The 16178-nt window shown below is 39.7% G+C and overlaps 1 protein-coding gene across 1 annotated transcript in view; it reads right to left on the bottom strand.

Annotated features, from left to right (window-relative positions):
• The window catches only part of ROCK2 (Rho associated coiled-coil containing protein kinase 2), a 127334-nt gene that overhangs the window by 53981 nt on the left and 57175 nt on the right, over positions 1-16178 (bottom strand). The window contains exons 2-3 of the mRNA XM_075557098.1: positions 13219-13300; positions 12123-12223 (exon numbers count right to left, since the gene is read on the bottom strand). Coding sequence (XP_075413213.1) covers positions 12123-12223; positions 13219-13300 — 183 coding nt within the window. The remainder of the gene's footprint in view (positions 1-12122; positions 12224-13218; positions 13301-16178) is intronic.

The raw sequence follows: 16178 nt of genomic DNA, 5'->3' as shown, positions 1-16178 counted from the left end.
ACTGGTAAACTGTCAACTAATTCGTGTTCAGCTGAGTTTGGATAGAATGTCGCAAACTACAGTTCTAAAGTAATAACGATGGTGAAACACTATTATCAGAAGTAGAAAACACTAACAGATCCTCTAATCCTAGCCCTCACCTATGACCAATTAGGTCTTATGACATGGCCCTGCCTGATATCTGCCCCCATGAAGTGATAGCTAAAGATGTGGGTGCTAGAGTGGTGAAGAAAGCAGATTGGTGCTTGGCTATCAGAAAAAAATAACATCTGGGTTCTTACAGGCTTCTTTTTAAACAACCATCTAAGTGAGGCATCAGCTAAATCCACACAGAAGGCACACACCAGCCTGTGTGACTTAAGAATTGTAAATAATAAAATTCAAACCCTAAAGAGTTTAAATTCTGAACACCTGGTTTGCAGAAGGCTGCGGATGACACTGAAAGCCCAAAACTCATTTGCAGGGCGCCCCCACGGGGATGAAGCCTCTGGTGAATGCTCTCTGGCTGCGGTCCAGGGATGGGAGAGGCCTTGTTATCAGACAGAGTACTCTGTAGGGTCAACTCCTGCAAGTGTAGCTAGGTCAAAATGTGAAACCTTGTCATGTGATTTCCCTCTTAATCCAATGTATAATTGTTCCAGCTTTTAATATTTTGTTTGGTCACAGATTGAGGCTTTTTCATATCAATCTATCATTGCTGTAGGACCATTTGTGTTTTGTTTTGATTTTCTAAGTTTTTCTGTATATGAAATGCAGGATAAAGCTATACAGACAACTGGATGAACAGTTTCAAAGAGACGTGGCCGGGGAGCTTGGTGGAAAATGAGGAGCTGCCTGCAAGAAGAAAGAAAATGAAATGTCCTGGAATTGATCATGGTGATGGCTGCAAACTTTTGTGAAAGGGACTGAACTATTGAAATGTATGATATGTGAATTATATTGGTGAAACTTAATTTTTAAAAAGAGGTGCTCAACACATGACATGGAAAGGAAAGAGTGGCTTGCATGCGAGTGATGATGGTGAATGCTGGTGTGGGGAGGTGCTGAAAAATATTTTAAATCAAATTAACAGCAGGGTTACTGAAAGGGGAAAGAGAAATGCGAGTGACTCCTTTAGTTTGGGGCTTTAAGCAACTAGGTGGATGAATTCTGGAATAATTTACCAAGTTGGGGAAGCTGAGAAGGAACTGGTGTGCGGAGGAAGAACTTCGACCTTTTCACACAACGCTGGCAATGCTTCTGACCCATCTTACTGTAGACGCCAAACAAGTCATATGAATTTAGAAAGCAAAGTAGAAAGTTCTGGCAGAAGCTGTAAACTGGAGGCTTGATGTCATATAACATGTCTTTAAAGTAGCTCAAATACCTGTGCTCCCCTTGGGAAAGAATGCAGATGAGAGAAAAAGTCTAGACTTTAGGGTACGTGCAAAGGGAATCACTGAAGAAACTGACAAGGAATAACCAGTAGAATGGGAAAGAGAGATGCTCCAGGAAGACCCGACTGCTGGGCTAATCGTTTGAGTGCAGTGAAGTTGAACTACCAAGGAGCCAATAAAATCGCAGATCAAGCCCTATATCTATTGGCAGAGAAAATGGTTGTGACTATCCAACAAAAATAATGAACTGTGTTATTTCAGAGCTTAAGTTCGCTGGGTTCAAATCTTGGTTCAATAACTTTGGGAGCTTACTTAAGACTCTCTACATGAATTCCCCATTAGTAAAATGGGCATCATAATACTATCTCCTTACAAGAATGAACTGTATTAGTAGAGGCCAGCAAGCCAGCCCGCCCTTACAGCAACCCTATGTGCCACCAAGCAAAGCACGGCCTCGAGGCCCGCTGTGGTGTGTGAGCCCCTTCCTGCAGCAGTTGTCACCCATCTCATGGAGGGGCTCCCTCTTTCATGCTGCCATCTGCTTGACCAAGGATGATGTCTATTTCCAAGGACGGCACTCTCCTGAAAACATGTCCAAAGTACTTGAGACAAAATTCAGCCGTCCACCCTTCTGAGGGCCGCCTGCTTGCACTTGTTTTCACACAGAGGTGTTCTTCTGGTAGCCCGGGACACTTCCAACAGTCCTCAGCAACACAGACCTGCCAGAAGACATTCTGCTTCAGGCCTGCTTTCTCAAGAGTGGTTGGAAACCCTACGGCACCCTCCCTCCTCGAAGTGGTGTCTTTACTCTGTAATATTTCACAGAGGTTGTGCCACACATTTCCCCAAAGGAGCGCATCCTTTGATTTCTTGGTTGCGTGTCCCCAATATTATTGATTGTGGATCCCAGTAAAGTGAATCTTTGAAAATCTCCAACTTTTCCCCAGGTATCATGGTGTCTATTGGTCCACTTATGAGGATTTTCTGTTTTCTTTACATTCAGTGGCAAGCGATAGCCTTTCATCTTTATCAGCAGGTGCTTCAAGTCATCTTGGCTTTAAGGAAGATGAGTTGTGTCATTTGCATATTTCAGGCTGAATGAACCTCCCTCAAATCCTGATCCTCTAGTCTTTTCCATGCAGGCTCCCTTCAGAGATTACCCGTTCAGTCTACGGAATGAAGAAGTAGGGTGAAAGGAGAGACTCTTGGCAGATGTTTTTCCTGATTTTAAGTAATACTCCCCTATTTTGCTCAAATTATTGCCTCCTAGTCTAAGTATGAATTCTGGATGAGCAAAATTAAGTGTTCTGAAATCCCCGTTCTTCTCAGTATTATCCAGAGTGTTATGATCCATACAGTCCAATGCCTTTACAGAGTCAATAAAACACAAGTAAACATCTCTCTGATATCTTTGCTTTCAGCCAAGATCCACCTTGTTTCGTGGTCTCTTCTGAATTCTGATTGAATTTTGGACAGTTCCCTGTCAATGTACTGCAGTAGCCACTTTTGGATTACCTTCAGCAAAATTTTATTTTTGCACGTGCTAATGAAATAGTTTGACACTTTGCACATGCTATGAGTTGCCTTTCTTTGTGATGGGCTTATATGAGTATGGATCCGTCCAGTCAGCGGGAAGGCTAACTGTCTCCCAGATTTCTCGGCATAGTCTAGTGAATGCTTCCTTCCAGTGGCACATCCGCTTGTTGAAACAGTCTGATTGCTATCCCATCAATGTCACGCTTCCCCCGCATACCTTTACAGTGCAGCTGCACTTTTCTTCAGTACCGTTAGCTCTTGATCAGATGCACCTCTCACAATGGCGGAACAAACACTGGTCAACGATTCTTTTTGGTACAGTGACTGTATTCCCATCTTCTAGTGGTGGCTCCTGCATCATGCAATATTTTGGCCATAGGCTCTTTCAATATTGTAGCTCGAGACTTGTGTTTTGTTTTTTTTCCTTCAGTTCTTTTCACCTGAGATACACTGAGTCTGTTTTCTTGTTGGCTAACTCCAGGTCTTCAGAGTTTTCATTATATTTTACTTTGCCTTCTCCAGCTGCCCTTTGAAACTGATCCCAGTCATTTACTCTTGATCATTTTTCTCATTTGCTATAACTACTCTTCTTTGAAAAGCATGTTCTACAGTTTCTGACATCCACTTTGGTCTTTTCTATCTTTCCTGTCTTTATAAAGATCTTGCTTTCTTCATTTATGTTGTTCTTGAATCATCCCATAACTCTTCTGTTTTTATTCATTAATTTTCAATGAGTCAAATCTGTTCATTTATTAATAGTACTTTGAAATGAGTTATTATGTGATTGTGATACAGAGTACAGTCCTGTTAATATTATTTCATACACAGCAAGTGATTTATATATAGATGATTAAAACAGTATTTTGCTCATTTACTGAGCTCATTTCACTCAACTTACTTCATTTATGTGGCAATAGACCCATAAGTTTATATCTAGCCAGCATGCATTGACTTTAATGCTCAACATCTTAGAGCAGGAACACGTGTACACAATTTATTTACCTCTTTTTAGACATTTAGGTCATTTTCAAATCTGTTCTTGAGATGTCTCTAAAATCAGGTGGGATGTACTCAAGGTTGTGTTTTGGTTCTTAGGGACTTGTAACAAATAATGGTCTGTTCTACCCAGTCTGCCCTGGCTTTGTTTTGGCTGATGATAATGAGTTTCTCTATCACTCTTCCTATAAATGTCTTCAATCTGATGCTTGTTTATTCCCTCTGACAAGTTCCACGTAGCTAGTTGCAGCTTATGTTGTTGCAAAAAGGTATTTGTAATAAAGCTTTTGGCCTTGCAAAACTCTATTATGTACCATACATACTCGTGTATAAGCAGTTTTTCCGCACATTTTAAATGCAGTTTTTGTGGTAAAATTGGATGCCTTGGCTGATATTTGGGTCAGCTTATGCTCGAGTATATATAGTAATCAATGTCTAGCTTCATTTCTAACATGAAGCCCATATTTTCCAATTCTTATTGGCCCCCAGCTTTCACATTTCAATGGCCAGCAGTGATCAATGCACACGGATTAAACGGTGTGGTCCATTTCGGACTGAAGAAGTTAGTAGGATTCTCCAGTTCCTTCAAGACTGGCTTTAGTGGTTGATGTGTAAATCTGAATGACGGGTGCAACGAGTGGACTTCTCGGTAGGCATATAGATATTATTCTAACACAGTCAGCACTTTATTGGAAGATAGTTCTTGCTATGTTCTTCTTGACAATGACTATGAGTTTCTCTACTATTTATCATTTCTTTCATAGTTTAACCATATGCTAGTCTGACAAAAAATGGCCATGAATACCTAGAATGGATCTCAGTTCATTTTTGACAAGTTCAAATTTTCCTAGATACATACTTACAGCATTCCATGTTCCAACTGGTAATGGAGGTTTCCAGCTGTTTTCTCCCTGATTTTGAGTCCCACCCCACAAGGCAATAAAGGTCCTGCAAGCTTTCTTTGCCCCATCCATATCATGAAGGACAACTCTGCTTTGAGGAGGATGCTTTTCCCAGTGGTAATCTGAGTGCCTGCCTTTCGATCTGAGTGGCTCATCTGAGAGCACTATATCAGACTATGTTCCATGCTGGTCAGCAGGGTTTCCGTATCCAGTCCAAGAAGGACATCACCTATTTCTTACTCCTAGCTCAGTGATTTCCCACAGTGGGAAATCTCACTGGAAGACATTAACTGGAATGATCCATTAGCTGCAAAAGCAACCTATTTGCTATCTGTTCTTAGGATGCAATTTCCTCTGAAATCTGCCCACCCTGGGTGAAGATTCTGCTGTTACTGGAAATGCCGGTAGTATAACTTCGGCACCACAGCAACATACAAAGGACTGTGGTAGGACAAACTGGCAGGCAGGCAGGTTCCACCCAACAGACTGCAGTAAACACTCCAAAACGAGTGGAATCAAATGGTAATGTCAGTTTTGAAAAAAAAATAAGTCACCCATGTCAAAGACCTTTTTTGATGTAAAAACCTTAAATTATCTATTTTTAATCAAAAATAATAATAGTAATAAAACCCAACCTAAAAAAAAAACCCTTGGAATTATAGAACTTTTCAATCTGTTAGAAATGCCTTTTTCAGATAAAGAAGACTATTCTCCAATGTAAGGGAGCTTCAACAAGTTCGTAAAATTTTTCATTAATTCTGAAGTCAATTGTTCCGCATTATTGTTTTTTTTGCAGACATCATGTAAGTTAAGTGACTTGGCATTTTCCTGATTCACGGTATTTTCCACATGCTGCTTTCTTTAGAGTTGCACTCCCCCACGCCAACCACACCTCTTCCTGAGGTTAGCTCCTTCACATCGCTGCTCAAACGCCATTCCCTCACAGCAGTGCTTTTCTTGACTCCATCTGGGTCAGGCTCTCACGGGGCTAGAGAACAGTTGCCACTGGATCCAGTTCACTTTAGGTAACTCTAAGTGTGCACGATCCGACTGCACACCACAAGGTTTTCGTGTTTGCAACTTTTTTGTAATACATCACCATGCACCTTTGGGTGGTTTCTAACCAACAATTATTTGGTACTAGTAGCCAAGTATTTAAATCTTTGCACCAACCAGAGACTCCTGACTCAGATGCATCCCTCCACATTCTCTCTCATATCCAGGTCTTTTCCTTCACAGTACTGATCACAACATGAAATTAAAATGTCACTTATTTAAAGACTTTGATGACTATGGGGAGGCCAGGGATGGGGGTAGGAACAGGGAGAGAGGGGAGGGAAGAGGGTTGGGTGAAATAAAAATAAAATGTTACTTGTTTAATGATGGATTATTTTGAGAAGTGTGGGAATTCTAGAACACTTCCTGTGCTAATGCAGAAACTGTCCGTGGATCAAAAGGCAGTGATGCAAACAGAAATGGGGATACCGCCTGGTTTAAAATCAGGAAAGGTGTGTCAGGACTGTAACCTCTCACCATAGTTATTCAATCTGTCTGCTGACACCTAATCTATGAAGAAGAATGTGGGAGCAGGACTGGAGGAAGGCTTACTAACAACCTGTGCTATGCAAATGACACAACCTTGACTGCTCAAAGTGAAGAGGACTGGAAGCAGCTGCTGAGGAAGATCAAGGATTACAGCCTCCATTATGGATAACAACTCAATGTAAAGAATCCCAAAATCCTCACAACTGGACCAATAAATAACATCATGATAAATGGAGAAAGAGTTAAAGTTGTCAAGAATTTATTGCTGCTTGGATCAACAATCAATGTTCAATCACCCGAGATCAAAAGATGTGTTGCATTAGGTAAACCCGCAGCATGAAACCTCTTTAGAGTACTGAAGAACAAGGGTGCTACTTCGGGACTAAGGTGTTCCTGACCCAAGCCATAGTATTTTCTATTGCCTCATGTGCATGTGCATTTGAAAGTTGGACAATGAATTAGGAAACGGTGCATTTGAATAGTGGTGCTGGAGAAGACTACTGAAAGTGCTATGGACTGCTAAAGGGCAAAGCAATCCGAATTGTACAGCTATACTGCTCCTTAGCAAGGACAGTGCCACTTCATCTCACATACTTTGGAGATGTTGTCAGGAAACCAGATCCTGGAGAAGGACACCATGCGTGGTAGAGAGGCAGTGACAAAGAGGAAGGCCCTCGAGGAGAGAGCAGATGGCCTGCTGCAATGGCTACAACAATGAGAACAGGCATGGCAGTGACTGTGAGGATGGCGCGGGGCCCAGCAGGGTTTTGTTCTGTGTTGTGTATAGAGTCGCTATGGGTCAGAACCAACCAGCAAGCACTTAAAGCAAACAATAACATATCTATTCCCCAAGGGACCGCCACTTTCAGAAAGGCAGTGACTATGTTGTTAAATTCTTAGAGGTAAGCGCAACTCCTCTAAGAGAGAGGCTGTGGGGTTAAGCATTTCATGAGTAGATAAGATTTAAAAAACCCAATGTGTGTCTGAAAACTAACTACTGATGTCTACTGGACACTTACTGTGTTACAGGGACTGCGCGAAGTGCTTTACATATACTTTAACATATAATTCTCACAGCAATCCTATGACATATAAATGCTATTCTAACTTACGTAACAATAAAGGGAAGTATAGAGAGATTACGTAACATGCCCGAATCCACAAAGCTAGTTAGTGGTAGAAGCAGAATTTAATTGCAAACAATCTGATTCAAGAGCCTACTTCTGAAGATGGCAATGGCCACATTCAGTTGAGCAGTGGACAGCTAAATGCAAGGGCAATGGTTCAAGCTCACCAGCTACTCTGAGGGAAAACGATGAAGCTGTCTGAATCCATAAAGATCTACGGCCTCTGAAACCCCACAGAGGGTCTCTGTGAATGGGGACTAACTCAATGGCAGTGGGTACATATGCTATTGCTGTTGTGATAAAAGCACTGTCATAAAAAAAGTTTAATTGTATGTGGTGATCAGTGAGCACTCTATAGCAATATATTTTTAACTTGACCAGAAAAAGTATTTCGCAAGCAAAAACAATTATGTACCTACAATGGTAAACTTTCTTCAGATAACTAGAAAAACCATGAAAATCATTAAAAAGCAAAACAAACAAACGAAGCCACTACTACTGAGTCAACTCTGCCTCGTGGCAGCAAGCCTCTAGGACAGAGCACAAGTGCACCACAGGAGGTCCAAAGCTGACCATCTTCCCAGGAGCAGACTGCAGAGCAGCTGGTGAACGTGGATCACTAACATCTCAGTTGGCAGCTGGGTGCCACCGTGCCACCAAGATTCAAGAAAATACAGATGTGCCAAATGTGAAAACCCCTCCACATCTACCACGTGAACTTATCTCCCACATGTAAACCGTCTGTAAACGGCTGTGGAAGAAGCACGTGGCCCTTCCATTCTAAACATCCATCTTCTCAGAGCCCCCGCATTAAGGCAACAGAACCAAGAACTAAAGCCAAACAAACATTCTGGAAGTTCTTGGACCAGGTCACCAGATTAATAGGATGTTAAAATATTTTTCATTTTTCAAGACATACGACTTTGCTTCTGCATGCTTTTGTGGTCAAAACAAATCTGGGGATGGAAAATTAGCAAGCAAAAGCTTTCTACAAGTGCACATTTGTTCTTTCCTTTCCTTCCTTCAGTCTACTGAATTTGAATGATCAAATTAACCAAACACACAACAGTGACTACTTTGCCACAAACATGACAAGTCAAGGTCTATTATATTTCCTACTAAATACACAACTCCAAATTCTCATCTATATTCCTTAATTAGACCAACTCATAGTGTACACAATGTATCGGTTTCAATTATACGTCGTATGAATCCATGTATCAAATGAAACCCACTGCCACCTCATCGATTCGAATCCATACTGGCCCTGCATAGACTTGCCAAAGCTGGGTACCTCATCATGGGAAGACATCGTCTCATCTTGATCCTGCAGAGGTGCTGGTCAAGTTTGAACCGCTGATCCTGTCAGCATTCACGTATTTACCTAACAGTACCACCTGGGCCCCTGAAACATCAAATAGCTAACAGGAGCACCCTCACCAAGGTCATTCAGTTCGTTACTTCACTGCATCCTCCACAATGACCCATTAGATAGGAACGATGACCTTTGGTCTACAGGCTGGAACTCGAAATGTACCTGCAGTCACTGTGTTATGGGAGTGAGAAAATGGCAGGGCTAAGATTCAACTACTCTTCCTGTTCCCTATAAGATCTTTCATAATTCAATTCTCATGATGTCTAATCTCACTAGAGCATCTAAAATCTCTACCAAATGAGGTCTTGCCATTTTTACTAAAGTGAAAATCGATTATTGCAGGTGCAGTTAGGTTAAAATTTAACACCTTATGATGTTATCACCCTTTTGACATTTTAAATTTCTTCTAGTTTTGTTCTAGTTGAAGGTTTTCTGTTTTATTTTGTTATTTTTGTTGGTTTACTTTTTTCCTTTACAAATGTTTTTTCTCTTTGTGAAATCCAGGATACGTAAATTTATAAAGACTAGGTAAATGGTTTCTTGAGGGTACAGTGAGGGGGAAATGGGGCGCTACTAACAGTAGGACCAAGAATGAAAAAAATGTTCTAAAATTGGTTGTGGTGATAACTACAACTATCCTTAGTAAGCTTGAACTATTGAATTGTACGGTTTGTGAACTAGGAGTCAATAAAATTTTTTAAAAACAAACAAAAGGGAAACCAACTCATCACAGCCAACACAGCCCTTCTGGTCAGTCTGAGGCCAGGTAACCTCAGTTCCTTCAGCCATCACACAGATGGCATCACTTAACACCCTGTGAGCATACCATCCACTGAGTATATTGTTCCATCCTTTTCAAATGAAGAAAGACGGCATCTAGAATTAATACAATGTTCTAGGAAGAGCACAATCACCTCAAAATAATGAAAAGAAGTTAATTATACGATCTTAGACATTTTACTAAACTTTAATAACCAAAAAACTAATCTCCCTGCCATCAAGTCGATGCCAACTCATAGCGAGCCCACAGGTCAGCGTAGAACTCCCCCTGTGAGTTTGCGAAACTGTAACTCTTTACCAGAGTAGAAAGCCCTGTTTTACTAAAGCAACCTGTTTTCTTTATTATTTTAGGCTGCCATATCCTTAATAACTCTTGCTCGGTAATATTTGAGGACAATTATTCTTTAATTCTTACGTTAAAGGCATATCTTGCTACAAGATAATCCAAGTTCCATTACAGATCACCTCACATCTGTTCTGGACCAACATGAATATTGTTAATAGAAGCACGTATCATTTCGGGGGGCTTCCAAAGCATTGTGTTTCCACTGTGCTAGTCTATTAAGCATGCGGAAACACTAGAACAAGAGTTTGAAATACTGAGAGAATACCAAACGGCGGCACAGAGACATGAAATGACCTGAAATGTTGCTGACAGACTTGCTTGTTGAAGAGTTGCCACAAACCTTCAATTTGTTTAAAACAAAAGCAAAAATCAAATCCAGTATCTGTAGGGTGCAATAAAGCAAGGTGCAACAAAACGAGCTGTGTCTGTACTGCTAAGCAATGGAGTTCTTGAGTTCAAGTGCATGTCATTTACTGTGGTTAAGTTTCTAGGTAGCTTTTAGGATTTGCACTGATCATTCAAAATCATTAGTTATATTGCAGTCTTAAATTTTTTACCTAAAGTGTCTTCACATGCTATCATTTCCCCCATAAATATCATTAAGAAAACATTCACCAGGAAGAGCTCTGAAACGTGTTCCTGGAGATCTCTGTCCAAGGTACCAAGGTACCTTTGCGAGTCTTCACTGAAGACAGTTCCCAGTTCATAAGGTCAGTTCCTAACTCTGTCTCCAAGAATGTGTAGGTCAGTTGGGAGGGGTGCCTGTGGTTCTTAGTTAGCGTTATCTTGATGTAAGAAAGGGCTGGAAATCTTTCCAATTATTTGAAATCCATGCAGCAAGTGAGTGTATTCGGGAAGAATTTGTTGTGTGCAGGGCGTGGTGCAAATACTTCACAATGAGGGCCAACTGAAGTAAAACAGATTCTATGCCTTAACAGTATGGCCTAGCTCAAAGATGGTCATGTCTTGCTCAAAGTTGGCAGCCAACAACGCTGCTTGGAATGTGGATAGCTCTCCATGGTCCTACCAATAGTGCCATCTCCCACACCAGGTTCCTGGTAGGCTCACTATGTCAAGTCAAGTCCTTCATTCCTTGAGGTCATCCCATAGTTTTTCCCATGCTAATTACCATGACAACGCATTTAAATTGTAAGGGTTCAGGTCGATTTGCGTTTCCCTTCATAGCTATGACAGACTGCTTCAAATTGGTTCGGTGCCCTGCGCAGAGGACAAGGAAGAGTTTTATGTACAGTGGATGTTTATAGCCCAGAGAATATCTGTTACATCCGTTAGACTGTTGCCTAAGCAAGCAATTATTTAGTTGACATTTCTTCCTATTATCCTCAAATGTCATGCTTTGTCGACTGTAGATATTAAATCTTACTGCAGGGCCCTAAGACACACATGTATTACACCTAGTGCAAGTCCAATACACAAAGAGTGAACAAATGAAGAGACAGGTGATCAGCCTACTGCGTGATCTTAAAGAAACCCATACCATCTTATATTAATCACTGCTTTCTTCAGGGTTCCATCAAAAGTACCTCACAGAATTTGACTCTGAAACTTAACTGTGACAAATAATGGAAGAGTCTCATATAACGCTAAAAACTGAAATACAGCTCCTACTTTAGGGATAAAAATGTACGATTTGGAGAGGGGAGGAAAGGGGGAAGGGTGCACAGCAAATTTTTAAAAATGTAGCATTCACTGCAAAAAACTGTAACATTTCAAATTAGTACTACTTTGGCCAACAAAGATAAGTTTTGGATTTATTTTTAGTTATTAAAAATCTTAGATTTCTCATATATAAACAAATAATTAAGTACGTATGTGATTCGATTGAATATGTTACATAAAAACAAATTATTTCTGATTAAACATTCACATGTGCAATCAAGTTGACCTATATCCTAAAATCACAGTGATTTTGAATAAAAAGAAGCCTGGTGCTCAGTGCACAAGCTCCTTGTTTCATAGGTAAAGGGCAATGAGGCGCTGAGTCTTAAAGTCAAAGAGGTTGAGTGATCAAGCCCCTTCTGGCGAGGCTGGGCATAGAAGTTAGATCTAGTTAGCTACTGCTATTTCACAAAAGTCATGGTGTCAAAAAGAAAAAGAAGAGCAATAGAACTTTCTTACCAACTGGACTTCACCAAAAGCACCTCTTCCAATGACTTTCACAACATCGTAGTCTTCTGCCTTCATCTGCAAACCTCTGATTTTTTCCACAATTTTCTCATCTACAATAAAAAGACAGTATTTGTGGCAATCATATTTAAACAGTGTGTTAATAATCACTATAATTATAAACAAACTTTATGTTAAGAACCTAGACTGTTTCCAATTACCCTGTTGTTTTTAAAAGCTGCTGCTCTAAAAAATCTTAAGATATCAAATAATCTATTAACAAACAAAAATTCTCTATAGTTTACTAATACATGTAAAACAACACATATTATCAAAATGTTAAGTTACTGGTTTGACTCTCTGCTTGGCAGATTCAATGGTAATTGACAGCGTGATGACCAAAAAAATCCTTAATCATGACCCAAATTTTAAATTACTTCCAAATGTCATGTTGGTAGTGAATTTTAACAGTCCCCATCTATGAAAAATGTAACTACAGAAACGATTGTTTAATTAAGAATATATCCAAAGCTCTGACAATTTCAAATTAAAGACATTATATAGATGACAAATCGAAGGGTTTATTGTGATGATATAAAGTATATCACATTGGCTTTGAGAAAGTCTTAAAGTTTTGGAATTCAACTTCATTTACTATTTTATTGTGTCATCATCAGAATACAAATATTTATTTATTAAGAATTAACACCTATACTAATTGCCATTATAATATTTTTCATGAACTGCACTGAAATGTCTATATTTACAAACACAGGCTCCTTAGATCTCTGGATCATGTACAGCAATCCCTTAGAGTTGCCAGTCTTGACTTAAAATATCTCTTACAAATACTGGAATCTATTCTGAAGTAGGTAAGTAGTCTAAACTGATATACATCTTGAACTTTACCCCTACTTTACACCTTAATACTATTTGGTTCCTTACTTTTTCTTTCAAAATAAAAGACCTGAATCTTTAAATGTTAAAATATACAGTAAAAATAAATATAAACAAAATAACCATTTGTGAACTATAATATCAATCAAATAGTAATCTCTTATCAAAAGTAAGACTATGTGACCAGATATGAAGTTTAAACACAACTTACATCTATTTAAGAAATTATCTATATTCTTGTTTTTCCTCAAAGCAGGAAAATCCAAATCAAGGACCAAGGAATTCAAGCCATCCTGTTTCACAAAAAAAAAAAAAGAAAGAGAGAGAGAGAGAGAGAAAGAGAGAAAGTTGTTACAATTCCCAAGCATTCCAAAAGTGTCTTTTTGGATGTTGTTCTCACTGAATAAATGTCAGATCATTTTGATGAGACTGCCCAGAAGCAAGCTCCATTGGTTTTCCAACCACTGCCAGAGAATGTCAGAACTGACCCTTAGCATGTATTATATTCTTGATCAACTCCAGCACTACCAGATGCCTAAGATGCCAGCAGTATGGGCTGTGTCCATATTGTTTTGCCCTCTGCAATCCACGCCATTCTCGCTACACTGCAGAACCGAGGGGCAGTAGTGACTCCACCACACCTACACAGTCCCTTCTGCCATCTTTCTTTAACTGAAACCTGGTTGGCTGTTTTTGATGGCTTTGTTTCCAACCTGAAGCGCTCTTTGAAAAAGGCATGGGAAGAACCGATACAGAAGTAGAATTGCCTTTTTCAAAGAATTTTGTTTTTTAAATCCAGACTTAGAAACTTGAGCTGCGTCCTCCTTGTTGCTACTCTCTACTGACCTCCTCCACCTCTGCCGCTCTGATGACTTCATGCTTATTGTCCTTACATCCGTCATCACTCCATGTGCAGAGATTTCAACAATGGTTAAGATGCTGTGGCCTGGGACGAGTTCCTCAGGTTGAAACCCTGACTCCATGCACATGTGCCTTGGGCAAACTGTCTGTGCCACAATTTCCTTCTCATGTAAATTGAATACACAGAGCGGAGGCTTCAAAAAGTGTGTGGAAAATGGAATTAAAAAACAAACTTTTCAAATGAGGAGCTGATGCCAAAGGCTTAAGTGGAGAGCAAATGTTTGTGAATGATGAGGGCAACAAATATACAAATGTGCTTTGCACAATTGATGTATGTATGGAGTGTGGTACGAGTTGTATGAGCCCTAATAAAATGATTTAAAGAAAAAAACTTTCCCACACACATCCTCAGACCCCATATAAATACACATATACACACCCACTAGGGCAAGTCAAAAAGTATTGCTACAAAATCATAGAAACCTTTTGCTTATAAAGATATCAAAAGGTGAAACTATTGTTTTTCAACACAGCCTCCATCAAGGTACATATACTTCTGAAGACAGTGATTCTCTTTCATCTTTCCAGGAAGAACTCTTGACTCTTCCATTTAGGCCATGTCAAATGGGCAGTCTGGGCATCCTCGAAGGGCTGAAATTGTGTTACTATGAAATGATCTTTGAATGTGGGCAACAACAAAATCTGAAGGGGGAAGATCAGGGTTGCAGAGTGGGTGGCTTAAATTTTCCCAATGCAATTCTCATAGGTCAGTCTTTGCAACATTGGCGAAATAAGCAAAAGAGTATTCCGTGGAACTTTCCTGGCCTTTTGCTCACTACTGAAGTTTTAGATTTCCCTAAAAGTTCTTCAAAATAAGCCCCTATGTTCACCCTATGTCCTTCAAGAAAACCAATCACAACCACCCCTCTGGAATTTCAAAACAGTCACCATCACCTTTTAAGCTGACCTCTCTACCTTGACCTGTGGCTCAGCAGATGTCATTGCTTTTTGTACTTGAACTCTTACCATTTTATTTTCTATTTATTTTTAATCCTGTTATAAGGAGCTCATAATGCTAGAACAATCCTTAATTCAATCAGGTCTAGCACAATTGTACAGTTGCTACCACAATCAGTTTCCAAATATTTTCTTTTTCTTGAACTCCTAAATATCAGATCCCCTTTATCCCCTCCCTCCCTATCCCTACCCCCCAGGAGACTTTATTGGTATTAATATTTATTATTATCATCTTTCCCCATCCAATAAATTCATTCACCTACAATTCTGTTGCTCACTCAAGTGGGGTTATACAAGCATCCTTGCTATCAGCCCCCCTCCCACCCCATCCCCTTTCTGTATTCTCAAGGAGACATTACTCTCTGTCTCTGAAGGGTTATCTATCTTGGCTTCCATGCATCAAACAATTTTAAAGTATACAAATGAACCTAGATAGGTCTGACAAGATTACCAACTTCATATTGAAAAGGAAGAGAGCCAGAATTAGTAAAGACCTCCTCCTAAAGAAGAATAAAGTGGGCGGCTGGAACTACCTGACTTTAAAACTTATTATACATCCATAGTTGTCCAACAGCATGGTACTTGTATAATGATAAATACTCAGACCAGTAGACAAGAACAGAAAATCCAGAAATAAAAACAGCAGCATACAGACAACTGATATTTGACAAGGCCTAAAAAATATCAAATGGGAAACAGATGGCTTTTTTAATAAATGGTGCTGGAAAAAACTGGTTATCGACTTGCAAAAGAATGAAGGAAGACCCTTATCTCACTCAATACACAAGAACAAATTCAAGGTGGATCACACAACTCTGGGTAAAACCCCAAACTATCAGCATCATTAATGCCAACATTGGGACAAGTTAAGAACCTTACCACAGGGACTACACGGGCTATCAGAAATATGGACGGATGTACTCCCAGAGGAAGATAAAATAGACAAGTGGGACATACTAAAGATAAAATACTTGTGTACATAGAAAGACTTCATATCAAGAGAGTAATGAGAGAGCCCACAGACTGGGAAAAGTTATTTAGTAATGACATATCAGACAAAGGGCTTATTACTAAAATCTACAGAATCCTGGAAACCCACAACAGGAAAAAAAAAACAACAAAAAAAAACGAAGAGCCCACGGAGGAGGTGAGCAATAGACTGGAACAGAAATGTCACAAAGGAGGAAACGCAAATGGCCAAAAACATGTAAGAAAATGTTCCCGATCATTAGCCATCCAGGAAATGCAAATAAAAACAACCATGAAATACCACTAACACCCAGAAAAATAGTC

Source organism: Tenrec ecaudatus, chromosome 8, assembly GCF_050624435.1.
Source record: "Tenrec ecaudatus isolate mTenEca1 chromosome 8, mTenEca1.hap1, whole genome shotgun sequence".
Lineage (NCBI taxonomy): Eukaryota > Metazoa > Chordata > Mammalia > Afrosoricida > Tenrecidae > Tenrec > Tenrec ecaudatus.
The sequence above is the reverse complement of the archived record's forward strand: the minus strand, read 5'-3'. Positions and strand labels throughout refer to the sequence as shown.